This window comes from Hyla sarda, chromosome 9 (genome assembly GCF_029499605.1).
Source record: "Hyla sarda isolate aHylSar1 chromosome 9, aHylSar1.hap1, whole genome shotgun sequence".
In the NCBI taxonomy this organism is placed as follows: domain Eukaryota; kingdom Metazoa; phylum Chordata; class Amphibia; order Anura; family Hylidae; genus Hyla; species Hyla sarda.
In genome coordinates this window covers 159,830,092-159,843,463 of record NC_079197.1, presented here as the reverse complement: position 1 = coordinate 159,843,463, position 13,372 = coordinate 159,830,092, and the positions used below count along the sequence as shown (strand labels likewise).

General features: G+C 40.9%; 1 protein-coding gene across 3 annotated transcripts in view; it reads right to left on the bottom strand.

Moving 5' to 3' along the window:
• Nucleotides 1–5,452: 5,452 nt before the first annotated feature.
• Nucleotides 5,453–13,372, bottom strand: part of PLEKHG2 (pleckstrin homology and RhoGEF domain containing G2) — a 114,639-nt gene continuing 106,719 nt past the window's right edge. For all 3 annotated transcript variants that reach the window (XM_056541202.1, XM_056541203.1, XM_056541204.1), the window contains 2 exons: nucleotides 11,687–13,010; nucleotides 5,453–10,039 (listed from right to left, as the gene is read on the bottom strand). In XM_056541202.1, the coding sequence (XP_056397177.1) occupies nucleotides 7,581–10,039; nucleotides 11,687–13,010 (3,783 nt within the window). In that variant the 3' untranslated portion in view covers nucleotides 5,453–7,580. The remainder of the gene's footprint in view (nucleotides 10,040–11,686; nucleotides 13,011–13,372) is intronic.

The window sequence follows — 13,372 nt, the reverse complement described above, 5'->3', positions numbered from 1 at the left end:
GCCGAGAGAGTTGACAAGTCAATTTTTTCTACGCAGGTCAGAATTTGAATTTCTGCGCCAGATGTTTCCGGTGCAGAAGTTCCGCCATTGAAAACAATAGGAATCTGCAGCAATGAGGCGATGCTCACACAACCGCAAATTCTGCCGAAATTCCAGCCCCATTGAGTTCAATGAAATTCCAACGCAATTCTGCAAAATTTATAGACAGTTCTTTAAATTTTGCGGAATGTTCAAAGCAGAAAACCATTGAACATAATGGGCAGAAAATTCTGCCGTGTGAACATGGCCTTAGGCTGGGTTCACACCACGTGTTTGCAATACAGTTTTTTTTCAGGTTTTTGATAAAAAAACGGATTCCTCAAAACCTGACTGAACTGTATCAAAACGTGTGTACAAAGTTTTATCTGTATACGGTTTGAAAAGTGATGTCCGGTTGCATCCGTTTAAGAAAAAAAACGCATACGTTTTGAACTTTTCACTCCATTATGAATAAAGTTTCACTTGTTTGATTGAAATTCCAAGAAAAAAAACTGTGCAAAGTCAAAAACCGTATGGTAAAAACCGGATGGAACCGCACGCACATATGGTTCTGTACGGTTCCCATTGACTCCCATGTTAAAAAAAAACGTATACGGGTCAATACGGTTTTTCACCTGGACCAAAAACCATGGTAGGCCACGGTTTTCTGTCCAGAAAAAAAAAAGTAAAAAACCGTGTGGTGTGAAAAACGGAGACAACCGTATGCAATATGGTGCATACGGTTTTGAATGGAAAGTCTATGGGCACGGTTTTCTGTACAGTTGCTTTTTTTATTTTTAAACCATATCCAAAAACTGTATAGAAAATCGTGGTGTGAACCCACCCTTAGGCTGGGTTCACACCACGTTTTTCAAATACGGTAACTGTATACGGTTTTCCGCAAAAAAACGTATACGACCGTATCCGAAACCGTATGCATAGAGAATGCATTGTAAACCGTATGCCAAATGTTGTGTACGGTTGCATCCGTTTTGCCTCGGATACGGTTTTGCCGACTTTTCAACCGTAGGCAAAAACGCTATCGACCACGTTTTTGCCTCCGGTTGGAAAACCGTATGCGGTTCTTTTAACATTGTTGTCTATGAGAACCGTACACAGAATTTCAGAATACGGTTGCACACGGTTTTTCTAATCCGTTTTTGGAGTTGACACATGCGCAGATTGGAATTTCAATAGAACAATAGTAACTTTATTAAATTGCTGGAAAACTAATTCCAACAAAATAGCAAAACCGTTGGCAAAAACTGATGCAAACGGATAGAACCGTACGGGGAAAAACCATATACGTTTTAATTTGGAGTCATACGGTTGTATACGGTAGCATACGGTTTTTGCCATACGTTTTTTTTTTGCGGAAAACCGTATACGGTAATCGTATTTGAAAGACGTGGTGTGAACCCAGCGTTAGGCTGATTCCATAAAAGGTCAATGAAAATAAATAAACACAGAGAATTGTAGTAATGGTAAGAGCTTTGTTTATTGACAATACAAAATGATTACACAAATGTAATGTACAGGTATATAAAATGAGCCACAGGTACTTAGGATTAATAAATGCTCATATCTATTTACACAGGTGAGTTTACATTACACCCCCTTAGTATACATACTGTGGGGCTCAGTCCTTAGTACAACCTAACGGCAGTGGAGTCCAATATCACAATGGATGTCTAGAATATGGGAATTCACAACAATCTATTGCTACGTACCATTCGGATTTGTATTTGTATTGGTCCGCAAAATTCTACACTGCAATTCCATCAACATAATCCTGTTGTCGTGTAGTCTGTAGGGCAAGCACTTGTCTTGTAAGCACATAACACGCTGTCCCCATATTATGACCCCCATTTGGTAATGTGGTCTTGTGTTATGTAAAGGGAAACTCCATAACAGAGTATGAAGCTTAAGACAAAAAGCTTATTGGTCAGAATAAAATAATATATGTGGTCAGTGTTGGTCCAACAATCCTGCATGCACCATTATGTATAACAATGTTCCCAGTAGTGGTACCGATACACCTACCTAACCCAGTTCCCCTACAGCTCCTGTACATCTCTGCGCGGTCCCCCATCTAATCTCTTCTTCCTGCTGTCAAGATGAGCGCTTGATGCAGGACCTGACGGTTTAAAGGGGTACGCCGTTTTTTTTTTATTTATTTTTTTATCAACTGGTGCCAGAAAGTTAAACAGATTTGTAAATTACTTCTATTAAAAAAAATCTTATTCCTTCCAGTACTTTTTAGCAGCTGTATGCTACAGAGGAAATTCTTTTCTTTTTTAATTTCTTTTTTGTCTTGTCCACAGTGCTCTCTGCTAACACCTGATGCCCGTATCAGGAACTGTCCAGAGCAGGAGAAAATCCCCATTGCAAACCTATGCTGCTCTGGACAGTTCCTGACACGGACAGAGGTGTCAGCCGAGAGTACTGTGGACAAGACAAAAAAGAAATTCAAAAAGAAAAGAATTTCCTCTGTAGCATACAGCCATTGAAAAGTACTGGAAGGGTAAAGATTTTTTAATAGAAGTCATTTACAAATCTGTTTTACTTTCTGGCACCAGTTGTTTTATAAAAAAAAAAAAAAAAGTTTTTTTTCCTCCACCGGAGTACCCCTTTAACTCCCGTCCTTCCTGTGGATTGACCAACGGAGCTCCCTTTACTGGAGTACAACAGCAATGTGAACGAGTCCTAACCTGTTCTGAAGCCTATTGCTGGAGCATATAATGAATAGTGGTTGAGTATCTAGTGCCATCCAGTATACCAGTGACTCTTGTATATATATATATAGGTCCTATGGCAGAGGGCCCCAACCCAGTCCTCAAAGCCTACCAACAGTCCAGGGTTAGAATTTTTACCTATTCTATTCCACCAGATTAACTGAAAAAAACATGGACTGTTGGTGGGCCTTGAGGACTGGGTTGGGGACCACTGCCCTTTAGGACATATGGATGTCATAGAGGGAGTCCCAGGACCTTTGTCATCCAAACGCTCTGTAGTCACAGTGAAAACTCTGGCAACATATGGGTATGTTCAGCTTTGGTCAAGAACATAGCAGGATACAGCATGGACACTGCTAACCACAAGCAGGTAACAGCCGTTTCACGCCCTTGGGCGTGAAACGGCTGTTACCTGCTTCTGGTTAGCAGTGTCCATGCCCTATCCTGCTATGTCCGTGTTTCTTCACCAGTATTAGAAAAATATTTGCAAGGTCATCAGTGAGTTCCTCCCTTTACTCTTAATTGGACTCAATTTGAAGTGGTGCCATGTAGTAAAAATTAAAATTTTTACCTCAGTAAACCATAAAAAAATGCATACAGTAGTTTTTTAAAAATATAATTACAATGGCATTAATAAAGTAGAGATGAGCATATGATGAATCTGTATAATGGATCCTGATGGTCCAAGGAGGGACAGCTACCTAACAGTGGTCACCTTAAAATAAACTCTCCCTAGTTAGGAGCAGAGTAACTTAAAGGAGTACTCCACTGGAAAATATATATTTTTTAAATCAACTGGCGCTAGAAACTTAAACAGACTGGAAAGGAAATTCAAAAAGAAAAGAACTTCCTGTGGATCATATAGCAGCTGATAAGTACTGGAAGGATTAAGAATTTTTTTAATAGAAGTAATTTACAAATCTGTTTAAGGCTGCGTTCACATCACGATTTCTCCATCCGACTTGTGTACACCATTTTATAACTTAAAGGGGTATTCCAGGCAAAAACTTTTTTTTATATATCAACTGGCTCCGGATAGTTAAACAGATTTGTAAATGACTTCTATTAAAAAACCTTAATCCTTCCAATAGTTATTAGCTTCTGAAGTTTTCTGTCTAACTGCTCAATGATGATGTCACGTCCCGGGAGCTGTGCATGATGGGAGAATATCCCCATAGGAGCTGGACAGCTCCCAGGACGTGAGTCATCAGAAAGCAGTTAGACAGAAAACAGCAACTCAGCTTCAGAAGCTAATAACTATTGGAAGGATTAAGATTTTTTAATAGAAGTAATTTACAAATCTGTTTAACTTTCCGGAGCCAGTTGATATATAAAAAAAAAGTTTTTGCCTGGAATACCCCTTTAAAATCGTATGAAATCATATATAAAGTAAATGATTATACGATTATAACACACATCTGATTCGACCCGCAACCGATTTCACACGATTTTTGTTCGGGTCTGAAATCGTGGTCAAACCCGACTTCAGACCCGAACAAAAAATCGTGTGAAATCGGATGCGGATCAAATCGGATGTGTGTAATGGATCCGATTTTTTTATGGATCCGACTTTATATACGATTTTAAGTTATAAAATGGTGTACTCAAGTTGGATGGAGACATCGAGATGTGAACGCAGCCTAACTTTCTAGCACCAGTTAATTTACATTCCCCCCCCCCCCCCCCCACCGGAGTACCCCTTTAAAGTAATCCCATTCTGAAGCCGAATCACAGCACAGTTCACATACGTTACACTAAAGTATCTACATTCTCTAAACTTGCAACCTACTTTTCTCCACCTTACAAAAAAGGCGGCCACTCTTTACCGGTAATAAACAAGGGTCCTCCCTCTATTAACATCCAGTTCCCTATTATTATAATTGAAAATGACTTTTTAACTACGTCTATCTACCCAACTCGAAGATGTATTCCAAGCTTGACACCCATTGCAAATACACAAAATATACCATAAATGTCTGACAGATGCAGGTCCCGCCTCGTCTGGCCGGCAAGCCTTGTTGGAGTAGCCAAAAACAACGAATGGGCCGCTTTATACACTTAAAGGGGTTCTCCGGCCCCAAGACATCTTATCCCCTATCCAAAAGATAGGAGATAAGATGTCTGATCGTGGGGGTCCCGCTGCTGGCGGGACCCCCGCGATCAGACATCTTATCCCCTATCCAAAGGATAGGGGATAAGATGTCTTGGGATCGGAGTACCCCTTTAAGAGTATAAAGCGGCCCATTCGGTTGTTTAATACACCTAACTCCCATAGAAGTTAAAGGGGTTATCCAGGAAAAAAAACTTTGTTATATATATATATATATATATATATATATATATATATATATATATCTCAACTGGCTCCAGAAAGTTAAACAGATTTGTAAATTACTTCTATTAAAAAATCTTCATCTTTTCAGTACTTATGAGCTTCAGAAGTTGAGTTGTTTTTTTCTGTCTAAGTGCTCTCTGATGACACCTGTCTCGGGAACCGCCCAGTTTAGAAGCAAATCCCCATAACAAACCTGTTCTGTTCTGTGCAGTTCCCGAGACAAGCAGAGATGTCAGCAAAGGGCACTGTTGCCAGACAGAAAACAATAACTCAACTTCAGCAGCTGGTAATTATTGAAAGGATTAAGATTTTTTTAATAGAAATAGAAGTAATTTACAAATTTGTTTAACTTTCTGGAGCCAGTTGATATAAAAGAAAAGTTTTTTCCTGGAAATACCCCTTTAACGACAGTTGTGTTTTCCCCAATCACTGATAGACTGTTTTCTACCACCTCGACTGCAAAAATCCATCCAGACGGGGTTGTGAGACTCTTCTTCAGAGGTGGGACCCTCATCATGCATGTATGACATATTGGGGTTTATTTACTTAGAGTGTTGTGTAGTTTTCTTTGTTGGTTTTGATTTCCGACAAATATTTTCCCAAGGTATTTACTTTGCTTTTTTTTTTACAACTGTTCTGATTCTTCAGCTCAAATCCACCACATTTTCTGTGGAAACCTTAGTAAATATTTGGGGATTTTTCAAAACTGTCAAGGACACACCCCTTTTGTTGGGACTGCACCCCATTTATCCTGTGACCACGCCCCCTTTCAGTTTTTATTTCTTGTAAAATGGAGTTGTTTTTTTTTAACAAATTTGGGCGCAAAACCCGAGAGAAAAAGAGTTGGGATCACGTTAGTAAATAATCCCCATTATGTGGATATGCCATAAATGTCAAGATTCAATTAACCCTTTGATATTTGATTGTCATCATCCTTATAATAACTATTCACACATTCATTTCAATGGCTTTCTCTGCAGATTTTTAGTGAGTCTTAAAGCGTAAACCCCTAAACAACAATAACAGGTATTCTTTAAAGGGGTACGCCACTGCCTCATCGTTCGGAACATTTTGTTCCAAATACTGAGTGCGGGTGTCGGGGCTCATGACGTCATTTTCTTTTTAAATCAACTGGTGCCAGAAAGTTAAACAGATTTGATGGCCGGACGAAGCACACCAAGTGTGTGAAACTAGAGCTCGGTCGCCACCACTTGTCCCCCCACTCCCCTCTCTTCTGTACCCTGCATGTGAGTATGTCTCAATAAAGAAGACCCTGCAGCCACACTGGTGAGTGATGATATTTTCATTTCTCTTCACGGATATTATGAACTTTGCTTATTATAGTATCTGAGCACCACCAGAGGCATTACAGCTACACCAACTCCCACCTGCCATTCCTAATCCAGCACACTCACGCAGTGCCGCACTACCTCCTTTGAGATTTGGAAATTACTTCTGTTAAAAATCTTAATCTTCCCTCCCATAGACTTGCATTTAGGGGGTGTGGTGTGATGTCACGAGGGGGTGTGGCCGACCCCCGCACAGCGTTCTGAACTAAATGTTCCAACCGCTGGCCAGTGGAGTACCCCTCTAAGACTAGCATCATAACTCCACAGACCTTTTACTACGTAAGAAGTACTTGTTCAAGAAGAAAACGTGCCCAAAATCATTGCCTCATGTACTGCTTCTATAATCTGTATCTGCTCAAAGAATTCCACAATGCCCTTTCATGTAAACACAGGTTGGTATGGTAAGAAGAGCGGTAGATTCACATTACAGAATTAAAGTATCCTGATCTGTGCCGGACCTGCCCACAAGAAGACAAGTGGTTCCTCTGGGTGGCCCAAGAGCTGACATACACTGGCCCTGCTACAACAGGACTTATAAAGACCAGAAGAAGAACCCACTCATAACCCAGACTTAATATATCCTCAAGATGTAATCTTTTGGCAGACCCAAGGAATCGAAATACGACATTGTTCCCGTATCGTAGACAAAATTACATGTCTATGATGAATTCTTTTTTTTTTCCATATGGCACATTTTTACGTTCATAATTACTGTTTTCTATTTATACCCAATAAAGTTTTCCCATTATTCTTAAGTTCTGTACTATGAGACAGAATTTAATGCAATAAATGATTCCTGTGAAATATTGTCTCATGTCTGTAACTTTATGGGGGTGGTGAAGGGTATGTACAGAAGATTAACATATTTTTTCTTTGGTGTATGTTTGACAATACAAAGACCTTACCACAGATCTTTTCAGCAAAAAGTTCACTGTTAAGTGCAACTTCAATGAACCTCCTACTATTAAGTCCTACTGACTGACCGTCTTGTGGCCCGCCATATTGGCACATGATAAGAATGCTCTACATAGAAAGAAAGTGCAGACTGGTATATTGTTGTGTCTTATCTTTGGTATCATTGTTCTTCTTTGTTCCTCCTCTAATCTAGAGGACACGTTTCATATATTGAAGTCCCCTCCCTCCTTATTTTTTCCTGTAATTCACATTTTTATGCTCTAAGGTGCTTCCATTAATGTTTATCTTCCTGGAAGAGAGTGTCTCTGGAGCTTGGAGCAGGGGATGCGTAAGACTCACCTGGGCATTGCTAAAAGATGCAATTCGGCCACTTCCACCAATTTGTATGTTAACAGTGGTGGAATAACTTGCCTTTAAGGTGGCTTTTTCTTTTGTGTCAGAAGAGTCCAACTTCTCTGTACTTTCATAATGCTCTATGGTTTCGCTAGGCACTACCGTTGGGGAATGTAACGCTGCAAAATTCAGGGAACTGGTGTTGGAGAATAGATCTGCTCTATCATCAAGAGACTTGCTTTGCCTAAAAGAAGGTGGAGACTTCAAATCATACTTCTTTTCCGAATTTGTAAATTTCGGTGTTTTGAAGGGCCCATACTTTGTACGTAGTTCTTGGACATCAGGCCAGTGGATGCTGGTTAACTCATGAGTACTGATGCCAGATGTATGGGAATTCGAATCGGAAGCCAAACATGGCGGTGATCTGCTTGAACACCAAAATGTATTTTCTTCACTGGAGGACCCAACCGGTGAATGCAGTGAACTTGGGCTGATAGGATTGTCTCCAGTGCTGTATGCATTGCTTCCAAAGGATCTCCTGGAATGGGCAGAAAATCCAGGAGACCAGGGATGAGGTGGGGGACTGGTGCAAGTTGGAGTAGAGTTTGCTGATGATGAAGATGAACGCTCCAGATTACTAAAGGAAAGTGGAGTAAATGAACACGCTCTGGTGTTAGAGAAGGAAGGGACACGAGGAGACTTAGGACATACTGCATTTTGACTTGGGGGAGGAGAAAACATCCTAGAACGTAATGTCAAAGGGGACTGAACCCGTGAATTTGGTTCAGAAACTGTGGATGATGGTGTTGGTCTAATAGATGAAGGACAAGGGATTGCAATGAGGACTGGTGAACCTGGAGAAAGACAAACTGGTGTTTCTGTCGTATTTCCCTTTTGGTAGGCAGAAGACAAATGCTTATGTGATCCTTCATTTGTTGAAGTAGTTTGTGTTACTTTGGAATCCAGCTGACTTGCCTCACCATCTTTTCGGTTCCCAGACAAAATTGTATTTTTAAGGGCTCTGGGTTTTGGATCACTAAGTAAAAGTCCAGAATATAGTGAATTTCTGTATGGCGATGGACTAGGGAGAGAGGATTGGGACCTTATGACTGGAGTATGTGTGTCGCTGTCAGAACTTCTAGACTTTGTCATGGGGCTTTTTCTGGGAAGAGCCTTCTGTGACTCTAGGTTATTTTTGGATGCTGCTACTGCCCTAGACAATTTCCTTTGCAAAATGGAAGGAGATAAGAGGCCAGGGGTCCCCACAACTGCTTTCTGTCTCGTAATTTGTGCCTTTGGCTTCATTATGCCTTGAAATTCTTTGGCAGTCGAAGTGCTTCCCTTAAAGGACGATGAACGAGTGGCCATGTTTAGTTTATTTGAGCTGTTTACGTTTTTGGAGGATGGAATAGAAAGTGATGAGTCGAGCTGCAGACGCTGCATTACATCCATAACTGCTGGCGAGACTCCCCTGGGTTTCTGAACTTTTTGTGATTCGGAGGTGTCACTTGGAGGCGTATTATACGATGCACAGTTAAGGTCTGAGCTTGAATGGTCATCATTCTCTTGAGAGATTGAAGGAACTGGGGATTTTGTGTCTCTAATATTGCAGTCTTGGTTAGGAACGCATGATTCAATAACCAGTAGAGCTGTTTGTGGATCATCATTATTGGCTGCGGTATTAGGCGACATATCAACATGCTGGCTTGTATCTATGATAACCATAGTCTCTGGACCTTCACCTAAAGTTTCTCCTGCTGTATTTATAGTGTAGTGAGTATCTATATGGTTCTTGGATGAGTCAGATGACATTAATTCAACCCGTTTTTGCTCTAATTCGAGGATTTCTGAAACAACTGGTGTTGGTTCATCATGAAGTGTATTTGATGCCATTAAGATGACTTTATCAGGTACATTGATCTGTAATACGCTTGTTTCCCTTTCCTCGCAATCATCACAGTTTACAGATGTCTTCTCGTCTTCTTTTAAGCATGGTTTAGATGCATGGATATCATCTGATCTGGTATCATTGGATGTTGGTGCTGGTTGAGGGGCAAAGTCATATTTCACATAAAGTTCATTTTCCTGTTTACAGACATCAAGCAGGTGCTCTGGACATCTCTTTATTTCTGTAGGAGATCTTTCCGGGGCAGGTAAAGCTACTTCATCTGTTTCAGGTTGCTTTGGTAATGGGACTTGCTCCTTTGTAGGTTTGGTAGGAGTCAATAGGGACTCCTTTTTGACAAGATCCAAAATGCTCTCACGAGTTGCTGGAAAGATGAGACCATTTTCTTGAACACAGTTAATATGAAGCAAAGTTTCATGGATCATCAGATGCCCGTACAGCTGGGGCTCTGCATGGAAAAAAAAATTAAAATTGTTGATCAGTAAATAAAATAAAGAGGTAATATTGAAATATGTAGACGCAGTTAGATACATATTTCAATGTTGTAAAGTTTAAAGAGAACCCATTAGAACATTCATAAAGCCTTAGCTGTGGGTATCATGTTATATCAATAAGTTAGAGGTGAGCGAAGTTACAGTAATTCGATTCATCACAAACTTCTCGGCTCGGCAGTTGCTGACTTTAGCCTGCATAAATTAGTTCAGCTTTCAGGTGCTCCGGTGGGCTGGAAAAGGTGGATACAGTCCTAGGAGAGACTCTCCTAGGACTGTATCCACCATTTCCAGCCCAGTGGAGCACCGGAAAGCTGAACTAATTTATGCAGGCTAAAGTCAGCAAACGCCGAGCTGCGAGGTTCATGACGAATCGAATCACTGTAACTTCGCTCATCTTTACAATAAGTGCCATGTTTACAGTAAACTATGTTTTACTGTAAAGCACTGTAGTGTCTTAGAAGACCTAAAGTGCTGGGTTTGGCAAATAACATTTACTAGATTTCTCCTATTTTGCTTCTCTAGGGAAAAGACCCGTCAATGAAAATTAGGCAGGCAGGGAGAGAGAAGCCGGAGGGGAACCTAGTGGATATTCCTCCTGGATCCTGGCACTTGATGGTTGTGCAAGCTCTGTCTACAAGTCCTATATGAATGGTCATATTCGGGGGTCCCCCTCTTTAATGTGCCAGAATAGACAGGCACTCTGGTGGATACAGATAAAGAGTGTGCATGTGCTTGGAAGGTGTGAGGACACATGTGTGCAGAGGTTTTAACTTTACTCCCTTTACTATCAAATGGGTATAATTACACACAAGGGCTCTGATTTACTAAGAGTGAAGTGTAGTTTTCTTTGTGGGTCTTTGTTTCTGACAGGTATTTTTCCACAGTATTTACTATTGTTGTATTTGGCGATTTTCCCTACATTTTGCATTTTTTACAACTTCTCTGTGTTGTCAGGTTTTCCAGAGCTCAAACCCCCACATTTTATGTGGAAACATTAGTAAATTTGTAGGTTTCTTTAAAAAATGTAGGGTTTCTTTGAGGAATGCCTCTTTTTCCTGATGACCACTCCCCTTTGTAGGGTTTTCTGAGTAAAGTGAATAGTTAGTAGGGTTTTTAGAATTTTTGGTCGGAAATTCTGGTGCACAACACATGAAACACCAAAAAACCCTACAAAATCTAGTCGGAAAAGCCTTAGTAAATGAGGCCCAAGGTGTGCAATTCCTTAAAGGGGTTATCCCAAGATCATAAGTTATCTCCTGTCCACAGGAGACTGCTGGAAACCCCACCAATCCCAAGAACGGACGTCAGTTGTACCCCAGAATTAATGGAGCAGCAGTATACATATGCACCTAATGCTCTGTTTATTCTCTGTGGGTCTTTCGAACCTATCATGAGGATAGGGGATAACTTGATCTTGGTATAATCCCTTTAAAGATTGGTGTAAAGCAGACAGAAGGATCTCCCTGGCCAGGGACAAAGGAAGGCATTCTGTGTATGGCCTGTTGGGGAAGTCTGGGAGTAAAGATAGCTAAAGTGTAGTTCATCTCTGCATGTAAAATGTGGCTTTCCCTGTACACGTATCACCATTATATTGTATTTACCTGCCATATGTCTCTTCCCAGTACTCTCCTCCGAGACATGAGGGAGGGTTTTCACTGCCGCTTTCTTCTGAGCCTCCAGTGTCTTGTTGCCCCCAATCTTTTTCTGAGTCTTCATCCTACCAATCTTTTCGCTGTACATCTTTGCCAGCAGTTGCACTTTGTTAATGATTTTCTCAGAGTTTTCGATCAGACATATATCATCACCTTCATAGAGACCGATGTCGGAAGAACACAAAGTTGCTTTACTCGTGTCACCAGGTAAGGCCTCCTTGGCTGTCTTCACGTGACAGTCCTGTTTGGTGATATTTTCTTCTGTGCTGTGTCTCTGTTGTTCCTTCACCGATTCCCTCTTCAGAGGACCATCTTTTGGCAGCTGACCTCCAATTTCTAAATCAGATTCTTCCACAATTACCAGTTCACCACTTGGCTCTTCCATGTCTTTTCTTCTCGATTTTGCTCTTTTCAGCACTCTTCCAATTTCTGCATTATTCGGCTTCTCCTTTTCTTTCCAGGCCTTTCGTATCTCAGCACAAGACTTGTACTCCGACTCCTGCTCCAGTCCATCCTTGTTCATTTCCACTTTGACTTTGGCTACTTCAGCAGCTTGGGCAGGAGGCTTCCTTTGGCAATTTGCTTGCTTTGATTCAGTAACACACCCGTTTGTCTTGCATTTGCTTTTTTCTCGATCTTTCTTGACCTCTTGCTGCAGAATGTAATTGAATCTTAAGATCGAGTCTTTCACCACACCAGTGGGAATGTAGGAGATACTCTCCTCCTTACTTAGATATGATGCGCCAGCATCTGCTGTCTCATAGTAATTTTTGATCCTTTCAATCAGCAGTCGGTCATCTGGGGTCAAGGTGGAATCTCTTTTAGCCTTTATGTTTTTTTCTTTCTTTTCTGAAGTGGTTTTTTTTGTACTTTGTAGTTCAGCCACTTCCTGCCCTTCAACTTTTTCTTTAAGCTTGGAGGATTTACCGGGTAATACTGATACCTGAACCTTCTCATGTTTATCCTCATTTGTTTTGCAATCGATGGCTTCATCGTCTGCTTGACTTGGCACCTCCAACAGAGTATTTGCCTCTACAATGGATTCTCCATTCTGTTTATTCTGTACGTCTTCGTCTGAAGAGCCAATGCAAAAAGGAACCTCAGGGCCATCTTGACATGGTTCAAGACTTCTAAGCTCATCCACAGAGTCAGAGGGAGCTAAGTCACCACTCAAAAATACTTCTGGTGTCTCAAATGAGGTGGAACTTGTTCTCTCGATCTCGGCTAGGTCTTCTGAAGATCTGGATTGTCTCAACACACAATTTTCTGATTCCTAGCAGAAACAACATGTTATTTAGTTTTTACTTGAGATCATCATTTAGATGGTGCACAACATTTTCTGCTCCAATGGCCACATTGTCAGACTGTACCACTCCCAAGGGCCACAATGAAGAAGCACCAAAGATAAAATATCAGTCATACATGGGACCTGGGTCCTGCACTAAGCATACCACTAAGCATAAAGGATTTTTCCTTTCATTTGCTTAAAATAAAACTCCTACATCAATATGGTGCCCCCCTCATAACATAGTATCTTTATTAAAGGCAGCTGCACCATGGCCCCCATGCACTATTAGCTTTAATCTGCCAATGCCTTCTACCTTTTGGGATAAAACATAGGGACAACAATAAATC